General features: G+C 45.3%; 1 protein-coding gene across 8 annotated transcripts in view; it reads right to left on the reverse strand.

Annotated features, from left to right (window-relative positions):
- The window catches only part of TNRC6C (trinucleotide repeat containing adaptor 6C), a 124,612-nt gene that overhangs the window by 24,506 nt on the left and 85,264 nt on the right, over positions 1–14,842 (reverse strand). For 6 of the 8 annotated variants that reach the window (XR_010838358.1, XR_010838359.1, XR_010838357.1 and 3 more), the window contains exons 6-13: positions 13,868–14,083; positions 11,970–12,136; positions 9,282–9,362; positions 7,927–7,984; positions 5,844–5,986; positions 4,081–4,254; positions 2,589–2,735; positions 760–879 (exon numbers count right to left, since the gene is read on the reverse strand). Coding sequence is in view for 5 of the 8 variants with exons in the window: in XM_067022195.1 (XP_066878296.1) it covers positions 760–879; positions 2,589–2,735; positions 4,081–4,254; positions 5,844–5,986; positions 7,927–7,984; positions 9,282–9,362; positions 11,970–12,136; positions 13,868–14,083 (1,106 nt within the window). In the remaining 3 variants the exon portion in view is untranslated. The remainder of the gene's footprint in view (positions 1–759; positions 880–2,588; positions 2,736–4,080; positions 4,255–5,843; positions 5,987–7,926; positions 7,985–9,281; positions 9,363–11,969; positions 12,137–13,867; positions 14,084–14,842) is intronic. The other 2 variants (XM_059048812.2, XM_059048814.2) reach the window with 1 other exon arrangement.

The raw sequence follows: 14,842 nt of genomic DNA on the forward strand, positions 1-14,842 counted from the left end.
AGGCTGACAGCATGGTTTTGTCTACTGGAGGTTTTTCTTCCTTCATGACTCCTGGTCATTTTCTAGGAGATGAAGCTGTTAGGCAAGACTTCTAAATAAATCAGGTGTCAACGTATTAAAGAAGGAAATAATATACTGGGCCCTTCAGGGAATATAAATTCAGGATGCACCTAGGGATACAATGCCATGGCATTTCATGGTAAAAGCAGTAAGATTGTTGAAAATTAAAAATTCAACATATGTTAAACTATAACACTTTCAAGAATTATTAGGCTACATCAATCAGCCTTTCTCAAGAGGGATTCTGAGAGAATCAAGTCCTAATCTCTAAGGCATCTCATCTCCTGTATGTAACGAAATAACTTCTGTCTTTTGCTTCTAGAATGGTATCTTGTGTAGACCATCCTTGGAAGAATTTAGAGAACAATTATGAAATGATTTGTTGGGTTCTGTGGTTCAGATGGGAAAGGCTGGCTGAGAGCTAACAGACACCCTAAACTGTCAGATCTGGAAGACTGTGATCACGAAGGGGCCATAGAATCCACAAAGCTTAGTGGAAACACCCTTAAGTGAAGAACTTCCTAATTCTTTTAATAGTTTACAAACTTCATGAAAGTCTCAATGACATTCCCTGATGTGAAGAAAGCATTACAGCGACTGCTTTTCTTCAGTTGGCGTGCATGTCGCTGGCACATCCCCGTGCTCATGGGGAGAAGGCTCTTCCTCTGTCCTAGAACCCGAGCGGATCTACCCACTCACCAGCTGCAGCTGATAGAGCTGGTTCAACATCGTCATATGCTGAGGATTAATTGGCGAGGTTAATAGTGCAGGGTTGAGACCAATGTTTTTTGCTGCAAACTGCAAAAGCTGTGCTTGAACCTGTTAACAAAAAATGTACCATTAGACATGAATTCTCTATTCAAACATTTACTTGTCTGTGCAGTTTTCTGAGATTCAAAACTGATTAAATGACAGTTATATTTGTCTCAGTGAGCTTCAAAAGCCCTTAAAAAATTTACAGACATTTTAACATTAGTAGTTAACATGCTTTTGTGGATAATATGGAAGGAAGGAAGGAAGGAAGGCGAGGAGGGAGGGAGGTAAAGGCAGATGGCAAGAAAGAGATTTCTTCCTCCAAATACTTTAGTTACCAATTAACTTTCTAAGGCTCTGGGTTACTCCCATCGGTAACTGGTTTCACATTCTGTCGAAATGAAGCTAAGTGGGCATCGTTTAAGGGTGGGAGACAGCGAAGGCGTGGTCTCTGGGAGGAAGTTCGAGCCTCCTCAAAGGAGGCCAGTGCCTGCGTCTCACACAGGCGCCTTGGACCAGTCCCCGCAGGAGCTCGGCTGATGGCACCATGGCCACCTGACCTGGGGGGCCTCATTCCAGGGCAGGCAGGGACCCCCCCCCCTTCTCAAGTTGACACGCTCGGGAAGTGGTCTCCCCCTGCTCGTGGGACCAGCCATTCCTCTCGGGGGGCCCGACTGCCCAGCCTCCCATGTGGCACATGCCCTGCTGTGGCCGGCCAGCCCCGACCGCGACAGTCAGCCTGCCTCCTTGGCCAACTGGCATTCACCACTCTGAACCCTTCAGGGGCCTGGCGCTGGCAGCTCAGTGTTTTCCACGGCGTGCGCCGTACGCTTATCACAGCGTTTACGCAAGATGGTTTTAGGTAGAGCACGGAAGAGTATCTTTTAGTCGCCTAACGTGTATTAGAAAAATGTTGCTTTTTCTCTTTATGACAGATACGTTCAGTTTTAAGAATAAATTTATCTAAATTAAGAAGGCAAGTCAACTTAAAGAAAACACATTATGTAACAGTCGTGGGAGGCACACAGATGAGTGGCTTACAGTGTATCCTGTTTAATGAATTTTACTATTATTTTACCCGGATTTCAGCCATCTCAACTCAGTGCACAGATCTCGGGTCAAACAACTGTGGAGGAATAATTACTTCCACCGAATTCTATGATTTACCATTTTAATCTATTATTGAATATTCTTTTAAGCGGTAAGGACCATAACACTGTAATTAAAAACTCAGTCCAAAGTCAAAAATTATGGAAATGTTCTAAAAGTAAACAATATTAATATGAAAAAAAGCTGATATTATGCTTTAGAGCTATCCAAAACAACAATATCCTTTTCCTAATTCTATTTGCTCTTTTTTAAAAGAAAATGATCTAATACCAAAGAATAAACTTAACTAAAAAGTCTGTGATGTAGACACTATTATATAGTGTCACATTTAGTTTGTCACTAAAGCATTACTCAGTCCTTCACTGCTTCTAAGAATTTTCTTTTACGTCCCACGCAATTTCACTCGCCACTTTCCTCTCCCAGCAAATCTAGAAGAATTCAATGGGCTCATCCAAGCAATCTTCGCAAGACCAGGACAGAAGTCCCATCACTGGCATGTGTCACCCGGCGACAGTACTCTGACGGAGGAGGCCCAGCCCTGGCCTGTGGGGCGGGGGGCCCTGGGGCAGCAGCTCTGGAGATGCCTCCCAGGGCAGGAGGGTGGGACGGACAGGTTAACATGGGCGGGCTGACTGGCTCTCAGTGTAGCCGGACGCGGGTCTGACCTGAGGGGATAGAAACTGAGGCACTTGAGCACGGAGACTGGGCTGGGAGGAGCTCAGGGGCTGCACGGGCGGCTGTGGCGGCTGCTGCATGGTCCTCGCTGGTGCTGCTCCGCTGCTGCCAAACATGCCCAGATTGCCACTCGGTGTCTGCGGGGAGGCGGAGGGCTCGTTACACGGTCGCCGGGGAGCAAGCGGGGGGCAAGGCTGCACCTGCTTCCTACCGCTCTCAGCGTGTACCAAAGGGGATGTTTAAGAAGTGCTGTCTAAACTGGGTACAGATGACAGAAGATCTGCCTGCGAAGCCTGCCTGTGTCTTTAAATCACAGAAGCCGCCCACAGAGCCAGCTTTAGGTGCCCCCCAACAAGGTCGTCGTGTTCCAGGAACCTATAATTACACAGAGCCAGACACAGGAGCAGCAGGCACAGCTGTGTGGGCACCGCCTGTGCTGGGGTAAAGGGCATCACGTGTGGGGACCACTAACCTGGGAGAACAGGACATTTTCCAAAAGGAAATATAATTATGATTTCAACAAACCTGAAATGGAATACATGAACAAGTCCAGGCAGTTAACTTTGTGTGAAATATAATAACTACATATTTGAGTGCTTCTTTCTACTCTCCTGACTGGGTATGTGAGTCCCGGGGCCCGCCGGCCAGGCCCGCTGACTTCCCGACAGCGGAAGAGCTGAAACCGGCACCGCGGCTCGGTGGGCAACGAGAGATGGCCAGGATGGCGTGGATGGGGCGCCACTGAGAACTGCCGCCGGCCGCCCCAAATCTCACAGCATCGCTGGAAGAGAAGGCTCAGAGCTGAGCGTATGTGAGCCTCCCCGGGGAGAAAATCAAGAGCTGTTCTGTGGACGGGAAGAGCGTGACGCGCTTTCGTATCATTTCATTCCAGGTGAGAGAAGTGACACGAAGCGGCTGTCGATCAAAACCCCAAGTCCCTCCATTCAGGGACATCTGAGGGTGACTCTCACCTCCCCCAGGAGTGTCAAAGGCAGGGAACAATGCCAACATCACTCTCTGAAAACCACTGAGAACCTGCAAGAGACGTCACCTCTGTTTCTGGGAAAAAGGGGAGATTATGGCGTTTTCCTGCAGATTGATGCATTTAAGGTTTCGACTGCCAGGAGAGACAGGACGGCACTGCCTGGACCTGTGAGCGCATCAGGCCGGTGAAGATGGCTCTGCGATCCATGTCATCTCACTAGCAGTACTTTAGTACCAAGGGTGTTTTAGTTACATGTAAAAATAAGTATAATTTTGAAGCATTTCCTATAACATGGTTAAATTTCAAGAACTGGATTCAATTCTTGACAGCAGTACATCACTTGGAAGGAAATCCTTACAATATTTCAGCTCCCTTTACATATTCAGTTATATTTTCAAATGCAGGCATTAATTAAAAATAAGAAGGTTTGCGTGTCAAACACACTTTCTTAAAGGCAAGTGAGAGAGACCATGGTGGCCCTCTACCAACAGCCTTACCTGTCTAGAAGAATTCAAGTTTTGCATGCCCAGCCCTGAGGCAATCCCGCCCAGGGCCTGATTAGGGAGTGCACTGTTGGAAAGGGGGAGCTTCAGGCTTGGTGAAGGCAAAAATGGTGAAGTCGTGGGCTCTTCCACGAGGCCGCCATCCTGATTGGGGAAAGAAAGCGTGAGCTGCGTGCAGTGCCCGTCCGCACACAAAGCACAAGTTTCCCGGGACACAGAAAGGGATGCGGATGAACAAAGAATTAAAAGATCAAAAATGTGTGGACAGGAAAATGGAGAAATGGCCAAAAGGAAGAGGGGAAAAAGAAAAAAGAGAAACAGGATTAAGATGCTGTTTTCATTTTAACAATTATTTTACAAACACATATCAGCTTATAATATTCTCATCACTACTGAGCCTGCCTACGGGTAGGAATCAGGAGAGAGACAAACACTAAAAAGTCTTACTTGGAAAACACTTTACAACCATTTTCAAATAAACAGGCTCCTTTTGAGAAGTTATTAGCAAGGCTCTAAGTATACATTAGGTTGAAATCTGCTGACATTCAAATGTTTTTGACCTACAAACAGCGATTTCATAGGGTTTAACCTAATAATAAGGTAAATTATAAAACAGACAAAAATCTTGTTATTATTATTTTTTTACATTTATTGGGTGCCAGGTCCTTTGTAAATTTATCTCCTCTAACTTCACGACAAACCTGCAGTATTGACTGATTGACTGACTGACTGCCATGGCATATGGCATGCGGGATCTTAGTTCCCTGACCAGGGAGCAAACTCGTGCCCCCTGCAATGGAAGTGCAGAGTCTTAACCACTGGACCACTAGGGAATTCCCCAAACCTGTAGTATTATTTTACATTTTAAAGATACGGAAATAAGTCAGGGTCCCACAGTTAGCAAATAAAAACACAGGGTGCGGAGTTAAACTGGAATTTCAGATAAACTACTCATAATATCTTAGAATAAATATGGTCCCCAAACGATTCACTGTTGTCTGAAATTCTGATTCCTCTGGGCACAGTGGTGCCGGGCAAGGCGAGGACCCCACTGTGCGGAGCGCTGGCAGAGGACACTGCTAATCTGAGAACAGACGGACTCTCATCTCTTCTCCCATGCGCTCACTTTTAGTCTGCTTGTTTGCTTTAAACTTGTCCTTTCTTGCTTCCCTTGTGTTTTCAAGGATGATCATTTTGATTGAGTTGAACGGGACGCTGTTTCCCCCTCTGAGGCCACACCGATCTGGAGAGGGAGCGCCAAGCAGGGCGACACTAAGGGGACCGAACCGGCAACTACACTTGTTGAGACACCTAAGGGGATTTTCCCACCGACCCCTGCACGTTCTCTGAAGTCGCCCACCCAAGCAAGGGCCACGAGACGTGGGTGCCCATGCCTAACCACTTCTAGACCCTTTCTCCTGAGATTGGACAAGTAATACATCATTTCCAGTGGGGAGAACTGTGCACATAAAGTAAGACCGTAAAACAGAACTTTGATGGATCCTTGTCTATTGGACAAATTGAAGCAGCCAAGTTCACCCGCTCACATGAAAATCAGTTTTCAATTTCAGTATTTTTATTCCTAGTCCCATCACATGAAACATAACACAACCTCCTTTGAGTTAAACATTCATATATATTAGAAAAATGGGTAAAAGTCACTTAAATATTATAGCCCCCAAACTTTTTAATCCAACACAGTGAAAGCGAAAAACACCTCTTGTTAAAAACAAACCGAAAGCCACCTACACTCATACCTTGTCCAGGAAGGTGGGGCGGTCCACGGAAGACTCTTTGGAGATCGGTGGGCGGCAGCCAAGGGGCTTGGTGACCATCCCATTGTAGTCGGTCACTCCCAGTCCACGCTTGTCCACGTCCACCTTCTTTTCCAGCAGAGCGCCTGGGGCACAGCAGACAGAAGCAAGCGCTTGAAACGAGACGCCTCGGGGGTCAGCTGCGAGTTCTGAGCACAGATGGGCAGCAGCCTACCCCTCAGGGAAGGAGTTAAGACGCTCACCCCCCAGAAAACAGGGGCCTCGGTTTGGCTCTGGCCGGGCCCGGGAGTCTGTGGTCTGGCCTCTGCTCCTCGTCCCTCGCAGCCACGCCGGCCACCGCTGCCACTGTGGGGCTAGGTCCTTCCTCTCCCCGGGGACTTGTTGCCTCTTTTTCCAAACAGGGCCCTTCCCCGGCTGCCCCGCCTCATGGCCATCGATTTCCACCTGCTGAGTCCCTACTGGCTGTAAGGACCTGTCTGAATGTCGGGGATACGATACAACGCAAACCAGACAGAGTCCGTCCTTGTGCTCGTCCGATTCCGACACTGGTGTTTGTTCCACACCCTCTGACTCGGCACCGCCCCACGGCTCTAAGGAGGCGGAACTAACTCCTTCCAGCTCACACCGATTCCCTCCGTCCTGGCAGCTTATACCACCCATTTGGCATTTGCATGTGATTATAAAGTTGATCCTCATTATTTGTGAATTCCGAGCTTGTGAATTCATCTACTTGCCACAATATACTTGTAGCCCCCAAATCAATATTATGGCGCTTTCTGGTCACTTGTGGATGCGTGGGGCGGTGAAGAATTTGAGCCCCCGACACACACATTCCCAGATCAGGCTCTCACAAAGCGACAGGTGTCCTTTTGTGGTGTATTTAGGGCCATCTCTGTGCTTTTTGTTGGTCATCGCAGTGGTCCCCATGGTCCCCAAGCCAATGTGCTGTCTAGTGTCCTAAGCGCAAGAAGGCTGCATGGTGCCTGCTTCGTTTGGCAGCTGCTGCAGCAGCGCTGCCCAGGTGGCCGAGTTCAGCTGATGAACAGGGCAGTGCAGCCGCAACAGGGACAGAATGTCACCATTGTGTAGAAGGCTGTGTGGGGGGAGCTAAAGTAATGTCTACAGTGTGAGATGAAGCTTCAGAAAAGATGGAAAGTGGCTAAATGTGTGGATTCACAAGATGATGACTTATTTTAAAAAAGCAGAGGTCACGGCATTGGTGTGAGTCGAAAAGGGAACAAAATCTATGGCCACATTAGCTAGGGTCAGGAGGATGTTCAACCCTTCATAGCTAATGCTTTGTTATAAAGAAATATGGCACATAATTATTTGTGCGAAATACATATTAAATACGGTGTTTTTAAACAGAAACACACGTAAACCAAGGTTACGTGTTGACTGGTTGACAAAAAATGCTGTGGCCAGAGGCTCAGACGACCTCAACCCTGTACGTTCCCGAGGAGCGAGGGTTTAGTACTTCCCGATTCAGTGTCTGCAGGGACTTTATAGGACGTAAGTACCACGAATGATGAGAATCCGCTGTATTTTACATGTAAACATTTAACATAATTGATATTATTTTTAAAGCAATTCCAGAACTAGGGCTGCTTGTTCCTTGGCAGTAACTCTCGTCTCTCAGCCAGCAGGCGATGGATGCCCTGTGGGGCCCTGAGCAAGCCCTGCCGGGAGCGGCACAGAAACCGCTCACTCAGCACCCAATGAGGTAGGCACGGGGTCCCAGTGCCTTTCTCCAAGACAGTCACTATCTCCCCACTCAAAATAGATGGAGATAGAAAAAATTCACCTATTTGTTGCAAAAATGGAGCGCGCCCCCCTCCCCCCGAAAAAAAAAAACAGAAAAAGCAAACGCGGTTCAGTGGTGTTTGGCCATTTGTCCCGAGCGCCCACCAGTCCTGAGGGACTCGCCCCGTGGCAGGTGCACATCCTGCAGGTGGTCTCGTCTCCCCAGCACGTATTCAACCATTAACCCACGACTCTGAACATCAGAACTCACAAACTGGTACCTTTGAAAAGAAGTGTGCTCTAGGTATGTCATCTTACTTACTCATGGCCTGGTCGAGATTCATGTTATTACTCTTCAAGGCCTCTTCAGCTGGCTCTCTCTGTGGAGGGAAACAAGAGTTTTCACCAGGACTGCATGTTAACAAAAGGAAAAGCTTGTAAAAAGCTCTATCACTATTAACTCAGGGAAGTGACTGATATTAACCTAATATTGTTAGGTTTTGGAACTAGAAATACTTTTCTTCCTTGTGGTTAGAGAAATGTCTTCTAAATAGAAAACACTTGTAATAAGAAAATGTACTGAATTGATTTTTAGAGGGAAGCACTTGTATTCAACACTTTAAACCCCAAATGCCCAGGGCCAGGAGAGTCTTGTTTCTGACTCTGTGGCTCAGTAGGGCGAAGCCTCTCCCAGGGCGGCTGCAGGAAGTCACGGTCAGAGTCAGATTCTAGGCTCTGCTGTAAACTACTTTTCACCAAAAAATGTAAAAACAACGTAACACGAAACACGTAAGTTCATTTTGATAGTTATCTCTCTGATTGAAACAGACTAGTCTCGGTGGAGGCCCAAACCAAGCTGGGCGTGGTGCTGAAGCACTGCAGGGCCAGTGTGGGCCTGTCACCTCACCCGTGGGGAGGCTGGGCCCCCGGCCGCGCCCACACGGGGTCAGGGGCCTGCGCTCCCATGTGAAGTATGTGGTCCCCCGCTCCAGTCTGGGGCCACTCTAGACCCATCCTTTAGGGACATCTGCAGCGATCAAAAGGTAAACACTCATTTGAATAAAGATTTGGAAAGAAGACATTTGAAGGGGCCACGTGGCAGATACTGAAGGGGCCACGTGGCAGATACAGGAGGCACTGCTCATGGTCTGAACTCCTGCCACTGGTTCTTAGGGACTGAAGAGACTGGGAGGCATTTTCAGAAGAAGCCCCTAAGATTTCCAACTCTCCCTACACACGATCTGAAACTCATGAAGCAAATAGGTCTGGTTAGGGTTCTTTATCTGGACACGAGGCTTTAGTACTTTATACCAAGTTTTCTCTTGAGATCTTGGTCAATGTACTGCATAAACGAATGAAAACTCACTTTTAATTATAAATGAAAATATAAAACTGTATAAACCAATGAAAATTAAAAATCACACATCATTTTTTATTCTAGGAGAAGGTTCTCACACCTTTCTTGACAGAAATGATGTGGATCTTTGCGGTAGTTCAAAGCAATGATCCCTAAGCAGAAGCGCCCAGGTGAAAGGGGAATTTACGAGTTAGGTTTTGCCAACAATCTCATCCCCCAAGTCTTCCTTCCGTGTTACACAGGACAAGGGTGGGCAGGACACAACAGGGCCATGCAGGGCAGGACACGTGGCGGGAGGAGTAAAGTAAGACGCCAGTCACCGGGAAGCCCATGTCTGTGAGCTGTTTGATCAGCCGGGTCATGATCCAGGCCTCATCCTGCTTGCCAGATGTTTTCATGCCCTAGAACCAAGTGTGGGAAGGAGAAAGTCCATGAGCCACGCTTTAATGCATTTCTTCCAGAAATGGGAGATGCCTAAAATTCATGTTGATTTACATGTCACAGTGTGTCTCTCTGTTACCGCTGAACAATGCTGTGCTCCACATTGCCCCGACAGTATTTGGCGGCTCGTGCTATGAAATGCTTCAGGGTGCTTCTGAGGTTGGCGTATGTGTGCAATTTACGGACTTAAAAAAGCAAGACAATTATTTCTTTTCCCCAGAGAATGAATTTAGTTCATCACAAATATGTACCGCTTCCATTATCAAATAATCATAGTAAGTGCTCCCTCGAACACGATCCTATAATAACCATATAAAGTTTACTAAAAATTACATGGCTTTTGCCCTTTTATAAGCTTTATTCTAAAAGATGACAAAATACAGAGTGTTTATTCCAACAGAAAAGACAAGATGAAAGGGATCAAAAAAACCTATTAATTTTATTAATTATTCATCGCTTATGGCCTGTAAGGGCGGAGAAAAAAAATAAGTGGGGAGATGGTGGCGAGGGAGAGGATGAAGACAAAAGGAGGGAGGTGCAGTGGAAAGGAAAGGGCAGCGAGACAGAGAGGGGGCAGCAGGGCACCGCGGAAGGGCTGAGCGGCAAGATGTGACCGCTCAAGAATCTCCTGCTCTTCTGCAGCGAGGGGGGTCTAACAATATGTTACTGCCATACACAAAGCATTCTTCACAGGGCTTTCAAAACTGAGCCTGCCCCAATCACAGGACGGCGCACGTGCGGTGACTGTAAACTAACAGGCTCACTTCCCTCTAGGAAGCGGCTTCTCTAGAGGTGATTTTAATCATTACTCTGCGGCCTGAGCCAGGTTTGCCAAGAACATACAATATTTTAACCGATCAATTTGGTGTTTCTGGTCCCATTATTAACAGCATTATTTGCCGGCCTGATTGTGAAAAGACTTAATTTGAAGTCTGCAATCGTTTCTACTCTTTATGAGCAAAAAGCCATGGTTTTAGTTTCTGGGTTCTGCTTACCGCTAATTGAATGGTTTTCAAATTGAAAAATTTTTGAACAGATAATACATTCACATGATTCAAAAGCAGAAAAAAAGGGCCCATGGAAGCATCTTCTTCCCGCCCCATGGCCCGTCCCCTGAGTTCTTCTCTCCTTACTCATCCTTCCAGAGAATTTTAAATTCAGCAGAGGCCATGACGAGTACGTGTGTGCCTCACACTCACACACCCATTTTCTCTTCTCTTCCCCTGCCCCCCAAAAGCGGGGTTGTGCTATACAGATTCTCTGTATCTTGCCTTTCACTTAGCAATGTATTTCGCTGGTCTTTTCATATCAATGTTTAGTTTCTTTAAGAAAAAACTTTAGTTTTTCATAATATGGATGTAGCATAATTTAACTAGTTACCCCATCAATTTGCATTTAAGTTACTATTTTTTTGCTGTCCCTTGACAAGTAGAAGGGCTGTGTCAAAGTGCTGACGCATCTGTAATTTTGACAGATGACGCCACACTGCCCTCCATTTGGGTTACACTAGTTTACCTCTTCACCAGCAAGGTACGAGAGTGCTGGTTTTCCTACAGCTTTGCGAAGACAGCGTGTTTTGGATTTCTGCTGGGCTGAGAGATGAAAAATGGCATTTCTTCATGTTGTTTTAATTTGAATTCTCTTCCTGCAAGTCAGGTTGAATATCCTTTCACACGTTTAACAGTGACTTGTGTTCCTTTTCCATGGATCTCCTGCTTACATTCTTCGCTATTTGTCTACTGGATTACTGGTGGGGTTTTTTTTTTAAAAAAAACACAAACAGTTTCTAGGATCTTCCTCTATTTATCAGGAAGGTCAGTCTTCTCTATGACTTACAGATATTTTTTTTCCAGTTTGTTATGTGTCTTTTGACTTTGAGGATGAAATACTCTATCAGGTATAGTTTTTATGTTGACTGAAGTTTATAAGCCTTTCATTCCATGGCTTTTAGATTTTGGTCAGAGTTAGAAACGACTCTTCCTCGCCAAGGTACTGGATTTCTTCTGGAGGCTGTGCATCTGGGTGCAGAGAACCGAGTCCCTGGGGAGGGCTCACACTTCCTGCTCCCAGGACCCCATTACCTCTCTTAGAAACCGAGGATCCTAAACAAGTTGCGTTTATATGGGTTGCATTTATTGATCTTTACTGTATGAGAAATTAAAACTGAGAAATTTTAAAAACTGTATTAATTTGTTTAAAGATAACTGTAACAAAGCCATTATATGTTAATATAACATTGTTTTTGAATGGAAAATAATTATATTTTCTAAAACAAACATTTTTAGTGAGAAGAGTGGCATTGTCATACCTGACTGAATATCTCTCTACTGTCCGGCTTCACAGAAGCAGCTGGATTCACCCATCTGTCCCTGCCTTTGCTCTGCTGTGACAGCAATGGCCCGTAGTCTCTGGAAAACCCCATTCTACGCTCGGCAGAGGGTCCTGAGAGCACTTTGAGAACCTCAGATCTCTCTGTCACTGTTACCTGGAGATACCACCTTGAAACTGAATGTTTTTAAGTACCACCAATGATTTTCAGAGTTTATTTCCTTTAGTGTCGCACACACCTTTTGGAGTCCTTTTTTGGGGGCGTTCCCCCAGGAACTGCAGGAGGAGGTGCTCTCTTGGGAAGCGGCGTTGTTCCACATGCCCCCGTCCTCGTCTTCCCACTGACCGGCACCGAGGTTCGCATCGTCCCCGCCGCTGCCCCAGCCTTCTTGCATAGATTTTGAAGCTAGAAAGAGAGGGAACATGAACGTATCAGATTCACCATTCCCAAAGCAGACAATGGTGCCCTATAACATCATTTAGGGGGAGGCAGGACAAAAGGGGTGTGTACATAACCTACCTTTTATTACTTTGTTTCCCTTAGACCTAAGAATTTAATTTTCCCTACTAGAAATGTAATATACATGTATATGTATACCTACTTTTTTCTTCAAACTTCAGCTATTTGTAGCCTGTGCTATTCCAAACTCCTCTAACCAACTAGAGGTCATTTCGAAGCACGGACATTCTAACAGTAAATCCTGGGGGCTACCGAAGGTGGCAATCTCTGCGTGATATGGAATGGCTGGTAAAATGCAGAGTCCTGAAAAACATCACTATCCTCCCTGTCATGTGGCGTGTCACGTGGACCAGTGCTCCCCCGACGCGACCATACCCGAGTCGCCAGGGGATCAGCAGAAATGCAGCAGGTCTGTGGTTGGGCCCAATAGTCTGTGCTTTTGACAAGCTCCCAGGAGATGCTCCCAGAATGACAGGATGGAGACAGCTGAGGCTATAGGCAGAGGAGCTACAAGTTGAACACTGAGTTTCGATTTCAGGATATTATTTTTCTCCTTTCTTAAAATACGAAGCAATTCTTGGTATAAAAGTTACCCCAAATTTTCACTTCCTGGGGAATCTGAAGAAGGACAAAGATCAGGTGACAGTACTGTCAGCCAGAGTCTGTAGGATGATGAAGACATGAGGCTTACAAGGTGGACAGGCATATAATTAGGCCTCCAAGGACAAATTATAAAAACAAATATATGACCTCAGTGCCTGAATCTAAATACCCAGGAGGCTCCCCGTCCTTTAGATGTATAACAAGAAGTAATATAAATGAAATAAATAATGCAGCAGAATGGTTGGTATACAGAGCGTACTATCCAGTGTTAACAAAGTAACAAAATACTAAAACAATAAAGTTTCATTTTAAGATCTGAGACATTTAATGATGTCCAAAAAAACCCCACCACCGAGCTTCTGCAGCCATGTGAACAATTAATTGTAATATCAGACTTAAATCAGCAAACATATTCATGCTCCTGTCATAAGTATCACATTGCAAAACAGCCACACATTACAGGATTCCACTCGGTAAACATGATCTGGACATTTGTAAGGATGTACATTTTATATGTATACTTATTATACTTTCAGATAATGGGAGGAAAACACAGCATGGTTTTTCTTTGTAAGAAAAGAAAAAAAGAGAGAAGAAGCATAAACCTGGGGACTCTAAAGCAGAATTTTGTTTACTTGAAAGCAAAGCAAGTGTCAGACTGCTGTTAAGTAACGTATGCTTCAAAACCTAATCTCAAAAAGAAAAATGGCCTGCCTTATCCACCTCGCTCCGGGCAACAGCAAGTTTAAACAGTTTGCATGGCAGGTAGGAGAACACTGCTGAGGAAGCGTGGAGGCTACCAACCATCAAGCAGCTATGCTTTATTGCTCTGATCCTTGTATTTATTTTTTTGTAAAAAGGAGAACATGGACTTCTGTTAAAAGCTCCCTTGTGTTCTTGTATCAGACAGGGCAAATGTTTCTATATAGTTTTAGTTTCACGTTAGACTTAAAAATGAGGAAAAGCGTCCTAAAACACTAATTCTCAAAATTCAATGAGAAGCATCTCTCTAAACAGACTGCCCGGGTCCATCGCGAACCGGCCAACCCAGGGTAGGCGGGAAGCACGGCTCACCTGGTTTGCACAGGGCCGGGGCGGCAGCGGGGGCGCCGGCTCTTCCAAACGTCACCGCCGGCTCGGTGGGCTGGTCCCCCCATCCGCTGCCGCTGCTGGGCGGCTTGCCCCATGCTGCCGTGCCGTTATCAACCAGGGTGGAAGGGGAGGAGGGCTCTCCCCAAGAGTTTTCAGCCTTTGAATGAACATTAGGCATTTCTCCCCAGCCTGACGAAACTGAAAAGGGTAGCAGGGGAGAGAGAAAACAATAAAAATGAAACAGAGAAAGAGAGAAAGTACAAATGGTAATTTCAAGTTCAAAGTAATTTTGAGATAATCTATCTTTAGGATGGCTTTTAGGAGAAAGTGAAAAGGAGACAATATTGAATCTAATCAGATTTGTCCAGTTTTTTTTTTTTAATTGCATTTTTCTCACTCCTGACCCCTACCCACTTAAAAGTCCATTATATTAAAAACTATTCAATTCACAGTATTTGCAACATGATAAGAGTTTAAAAGAATAGTTTAAAAACTAAAGTTTAAGAAGTGGCTCTTTTATTTCTGGTATTATATGTAACAACCTAAAAGAAATTTCATGTTACATTAATCTCTTATAAAAAAAATTTACAAGTGGCAAATATACGCTGAAAATTATTTTTGCTTATCTTTTGACCAACCATCAAAGACATAGATCTGGGCAAAGACATGAGAAGATGGCAGATTAAACAGGTACAAATAAAGTAATAATAGAGAACCCAGACAGTTCTCAGGTACCAGCAGTGGGCTGAGAAAGAGCTGAGGCATTCGTCTTTAAAGACGGGAACAGAGTGGAGGAATTATCGATAAGAGTGGTTCCAACAGACACACTGATTGCAAGTATTTTTTGCAAGAATTTTTCAGAATTCTTCTTTCATTCCTACACCCAGTCCTGTTACCACAGCATCCTGATCTGGGACTGGGATGCAATGAAACTAGATAAGGGTCCCTAATGAATCC

The sequence above is a fragment of the Kogia breviceps genome, chromosome 19 (assembly GCF_026419965.1).
Source record: "Kogia breviceps isolate mKogBre1 chromosome 19, mKogBre1 haplotype 1, whole genome shotgun sequence".
Lineage (NCBI taxonomy): Eukaryota > Metazoa > Chordata > Mammalia > Artiodactyla > Physeteridae > Kogia > Kogia breviceps.